The sequence below is a fragment of the Gadus chalcogrammus genome, unplaced genomic scaffold (assembly GCF_026213295.1).
Source record: "Gadus chalcogrammus isolate NIFS_2021 unplaced genomic scaffold, NIFS_Gcha_1.0 GACHA096, whole genome shotgun sequence".
Classification (NCBI taxonomy): domain Eukaryota; kingdom Metazoa; phylum Chordata; class Actinopteri; order Gadiformes; family Gadidae; genus Gadus; species Gadus chalcogrammus.
Genome location: NW_026613531.1, coordinates 9,514 through 14,660, shown reverse-complemented (window position 1 = coordinate 14,660; position 5,147 = coordinate 9,514). Strand labels below are relative to the sequence as shown.

The window sequence follows — 5,147 nt, the reverse complement described above, 5'->3', positions numbered from 1 at the left end:
CGGCCGAGAACCGGGGTCGGGCGGCCTGCGAAAGTCCGACGGCCGGGCCGCAGAGTGGGCCGCCCGACCCCGGCTCTCGGCCGGGCCGCAGAGCACGATCACGGGCTGCAGCCCGGCCGAGAACCGGGGTCGGGTGGCCTGCGAAAGTCAGACGGCTGGGCCGCCCGACCCCGGCTCTCGGCCGGGCCGCAGAGCACGATCACGGGCTGCAGCCTGGCCGAGAACCGGGGTCGGGCGGCCCTTGAAAGTCGGCCGGGGACTTTCGCGATCTTCCGCGAAAGTCGGCCACAGACTTTCGCGATCTTCCGAGAGTCCTTGGCCGGGCTTCGAAGCCCGCAGCCGGGCTGCAGAGTATAATTAATAAAATAATTACTAGTTAATTACAGAGAAAATACTTACATTTGTGTTTTTCCAATCCTGTCGCATCTTTTCGTCCTCCATCTTGTCTAGGATATTTCTGGATTTTCCGTTTTCTCGCAAGGTATTGTGGGAGCAAGTCAGAACTGAATCGCTTTGAGGGTGCCCATCGAAAATCTCAATTTTGAGGGGATGTTAGCCCTCCCCCTTACCCCTTAAAGCTACCTTAAAGTGGTATTGGGACATTGCTCCACGGTGCGTGCACGCGCAACAGCGAGGGCTAGGGCTGAGATTTTCTTTAGAGCAAAGGATTGGGAAAGGGCCAAAGTGAGTCTGAGCATTCATGACGTGCAGCATGCCGTTGATTAGATAAAATGGTTTAGTGCTACAAGGCGACCGTTAAGAGGTGTGCTACAAGGCGACTGTTAGTTACAAGGCGAGGTTTGCTAGACTGGGAGTTTAATCAAATCCACATTACCACCACGTGAGTGAGGACGGCGCGTCTACCACCTACAAAGACGGCTACATCACCTGATAAACCTACCTTTATCCTTCAGGCATCAGCTTTAGCGACCAGCAAATGAAAAAGTTACAGTTAATGCAAACATACTGACTCACGAATAGATATCCAAGGCCAATGTTACAGTGCGACACGTCCGGTGTGGTGCCAGTTACCCATTTCTACGTCAGTGACCATCCGGACCAGCTCCTCGTCCGTCACCTCTGTGGTGGGGGGCGGCGGAACCGAGGGGCGCTGGTCTCTGACGGAAGACACCGCTATGGGGGGGGGGGGGGGGGGGGGGGGGGGGCAATGGTTAGTAAATCGTATACACTCAACCTCTGTTGTGTGAAAGAGAAAGAAAGAGCTACCGACCTGGAGCTGCAGGCCGTGCTGGTGGGTTAATCAGTTTCCTGATCTGGGCCTGCAGCTCCCTGGGGCCCATCGGACGCCCCCGCACAAGGGCCGAGAAATTGGGAGTGGTCGGCTTGCGGGGCGGCAGCACGGTGGAAGCAGCGGCCTGGCTGGTGGTGGTGCTGGGGCCGCTGCTGGTGCTGATGCTGGCGGGCGGAGGGGGTGTAGCAGCCGCCTCCGCCGACCGCTCCTTGTCTCGGCCCAGAATGTACTTTATGGCGACGTCCATGGAGCTCCCAGGCTGCGGGGTCTTCCGCCGTAGCCACTTGACGTAGCTGCAAGACAATGATCGAAAATCAACTATATATAAATATTAAATATAAACATGTCACAGCACCGTCTCCACTGCCCTTCACCACAATATGACTTACTTCTGACGCTCCTTCTCCTTGGAGTCGTACAGGTCCTTCAGGGTGTCCTCCTTGAACTGCCCGAAGCCAACAAGCACCTCGCCCCCCCGCCCGGGCAGAGTGGCGCGAGCCCGGGCCTCCTCCTGCGCCCGGCGGAACTCGAGGTGCTCAGCAAAAGCGGGGTGGGCGCAGGAGTAGCGGGCGAGGCTGTCCTTGTTGGCCATGAACGGGCTGTCCAAGGCACTCGTCTCCCGCTCCCACTGGTGACTGGCGACCAGGTGACAGGTGTAGCCCGCGTCGTTCTCCAGGAGCCACCGGAAGGTCTGACCCTGGTACTTCCCCAGCTGGATGCTGTGGCAGCCCAGCACCAGCATGGGGTTCCCAGGGTCACCACCCTCGGAGACGACGCGGGCTCGGGCCTCCTTCTCCACCTCCCCCGGCTTCTTGGCCCTGGCGGGAGCCTGGGGCCCGCGTGGCCCCATGGCGGCGGTGAAGAGGCCCGCAGGACCAACTGATGCGACGGCGACGGCGTCATTTTTAAATTTGCAAAAGACATCTACAATGACAACAAATGACACGACACAGCATTAAACGAGCATTGCATTAAACGAGCATTACAGTTCACTCCCTTAAAGTGACTTTTGTGTTCATGGATGCTTGCATGAAAGATAACAGATGGTTTGACAGGTTGGAATGCTAACCGCCGCGCAATCCGTTTCAATGGGAATCGCGACTCTCCGTAATTTCAACATTAATTTTAACATATTTATAATTCGAAATTCGTCCCAGCCTTTATACCACATACAGACTATGCTCTATAGCATATAACCGAGTCGTCCTCTCACATTTTAATGCATTTTTCACGATTTACCAGTACTCGTTTTCAAGGCTAACTCCCGCGCAATCCGTTTCAATGGGAATCGCGACTTTCCGTAATTTCAACATTAATTTTAACATATTTATAATTCGAAATTCGTCCCAGCATTTATACCACATACACAATAGGGTCTATAGCATATAACCGAGTCGTCCTCTCACATTTTAAAGCATTTTTCAAGATTTACCAGTACTCGTTTTCAAGGCTAACTGCCGCGCAATCCGTTTCAATGGGAATCGCGACTCTGCGTAATTTCAACATTAATTTTAACATATTTATAATTCGGAATTCGTCTCAGCCTTTATACCACATACACAGTAGGGTCTATAGCATATAACCGAGTCGTCCTCTAACATTTTAACGCATTTTTCACGGTTTACCAGCTCTCGTTTTCAAGGCTAATCGCCACATCCTACCTTATCATCGAATGCAGAGATAATGGCTGACACACGTGGAAGGTTTTCCTCGAGTTGATGCTGATGCTGATGCGGGTTGCTGATTGGGCGGGGAGTCCCTCGAGCTGAGGTCCCTCGAGTCGATGCGGGGTTGCTGATTGGGCGGGCGAAAGTCGAGGGAAGATTTGCGGCTGCCGATTGGCTGAGAAACAGAGAGCATCGCTGGACAGATAGCGCAAGGATGACACGCAAATTCGTGAAGCGTTCTATCTTTTAAGTTTTAATTCAAAGTTTCGGAGTTCTAGCCAACTTCCTTCGTATAGCTGCCATTGACCCCCCCCATTTAAAGGTTCATTTTGGTACGGTAAATATGAAGCAGAAGGGAATTTGGCGCCCCTAGTGGCAACATTTTTTAACATTGGAAAACACCTAAAAGCGTTGCCATGGGAACAGGGAGAGAGGCGTGGGAATATAAACCCTATGGAGTGGTAGCTATGGATCAGGGCTAAGTCTGTGCCAAGTTCTGGCCACCTGCTTGTTTTGGTATAGAAAATCGCATTTGAAGTTTTTCACTAAACGCGGGAAAAAGGGGTGTTACCAATATTTTCTTTTGAAGAAAATTGGTGTGGAAGGTTTTCCAGGCTCCTTCTACATGTGTGGGAATTTTTGGAGTTGTAGCTCACTTCCTTCACATAGCTGCCGTTGACCCCAATGTAAAAATACTTGGAAAATGTTGTGAACATTTTGTGAAAATTGGTGAAAAGTGTGGAATCCCCACAGAAAGTGTCTAGGATCACGTTTTAGGCCATTTTGAGTCGTTTGGTGGTGGTCTGTGGTGCATTTTTTTGGACATTCATATATATTCTTCTTTTTTTTTTCAAATTTGAAATTTGAAAATTCATTAATTTTTTGTTTTTGTTTTTTTTAACCTTTTTTTTGCTGGGCTCGTTCCGATCCTGAATCTGCAGGAATTATGCTTCTAGACCCTTCCTAGGCCGAGAAAATAACTTAAAACCGATAAAATTTCATTTTTTTTATACCTTTTTTTTGCTGGGCTCGTTCCGATCCTGAATCTGCAGGAATTATGCTTCTAGACCCTTCCTAGGCCGAGAAAATAACTTAAAACCGATAAAATTATTATTTTTTTTATACCTTTTTTTTGCTGGGCTCGTTCCGATCCTGAACATTATTCGAGAGCGCCCCCTATTGGACATAAAGTATAACTTAGCAACCGTTAAGTAAATACGATCTCATTCTAAATAAATACAAAACGGTTACCATACCAAGGTCAAGACCCCCCTCCCCACACCACGCTCTACAGACATTATTCAAGAGCGCCACCTATTGGACAAGGATGCAATTCAGGTCAATAAGTAACAAGACAAGAAAATAAAATTCACAATAAGTGCTTTTGGTCTGTCATATTTTGCATATAGTATTGTAATAATAATTATAACACAATAAAGGGTTCTCGTCTTCATTTCCGACGAGAACGGCAGGTCAAAAGCGTTGATTTCACGGGGATTCGATCCAACGCTTTTGGTGTCTCTTTTTTGCTGGGTCGTAAAAAAAAAAGTTCTTTATCGACGCGATGAGTGAGGTGGGTTTTTTCCTCTTTTCTGTCGGATAAATAAAGATAAGAACGTTTCTCAGCCACGTTATCTTTTGCGCCATCTGTCCATCGAAGCTTTCCGTTTCTCAGCAACCGCAAATCGTCCAACGTAGGAATCGTCTGTTGTAGCTCCACCAGCAGATAGCGTTTGGTGTCTGAGCAGAGGTACATAGCTAACTGAGGATTAGGCAGTATTTGTGTTACTTCGGTATCACATCTACTAAAATTGGAACGATACAGAGAAGATTAGCATGGCCCCTCGCAAAAGGAAGGTTACCGTTCTTCACTATCGGGGTCCGGCCCGTGGCACATCCGCGGGGCGGTCCGGTTTGGCGCCCCCTTCTAGCCGCCGCACCCCGGGCCCGTCCCGGCCCCCGCGGGCACCTCGGACCGAGAATTTGTTCCATCCAACCGGTCGAACTGATGGTTCGGGGTCGAAATTGGAACGCATCGTCGGCTTTAATCAGAGAACGAAACGGAACGCACAGGGTCAGGTCGGGACACGGGTGGAAACGCCCATGTCGAGGGACCGGTGCCTTTATAAACAAGCGTTTGTTTAATTCAACCCGTGTCCGTTATTGCAATACATCGCTTGTTTATCAAAGAAGGCTTCATTTTCAATGTATTGATTGTTTATCAAAGA

At 49.6% G+C, this 5,147-nt stretch overlaps 1 protein-coding gene and 1 pseudogene across 1 annotated transcript; one reads left to right on the top strand and one right to left on the bottom strand.

Annotated features, from left to right (window-relative positions):
* Nucleotides 1-311: 311 nt before the first annotated feature.
* LOC130378666 (uncharacterized) lies at nt 312-1,868 on the bottom strand. The gene is made up of 3 exons (XM_056585376.1): nt 1,642-1,868; nt 1,232-1,545; nt 312-1,134 (listed from the first exon to the last, which is right to left on the bottom strand). The coding sequence occupies exons 1-3, from the start codon at nt 1,842-1,844 to the stop codon at nt 998-1,000; spliced, it is 654 nt and encodes a 217-aa protein (XP_056441351.1). The 5' UTR covers nt 1,845-1,868; the 3' UTR covers nt 312-997.
* A 2,833-nt stretch (nt 1,869-4,701) lies between these two features.
* On the top strand, nt 4,702-4,776 carry LOC130378668 (U6 spliceosomal RNA; annotated as a pseudogene).
* Nucleotides 4,777-5,147: the final 371 nt, after the last annotated feature.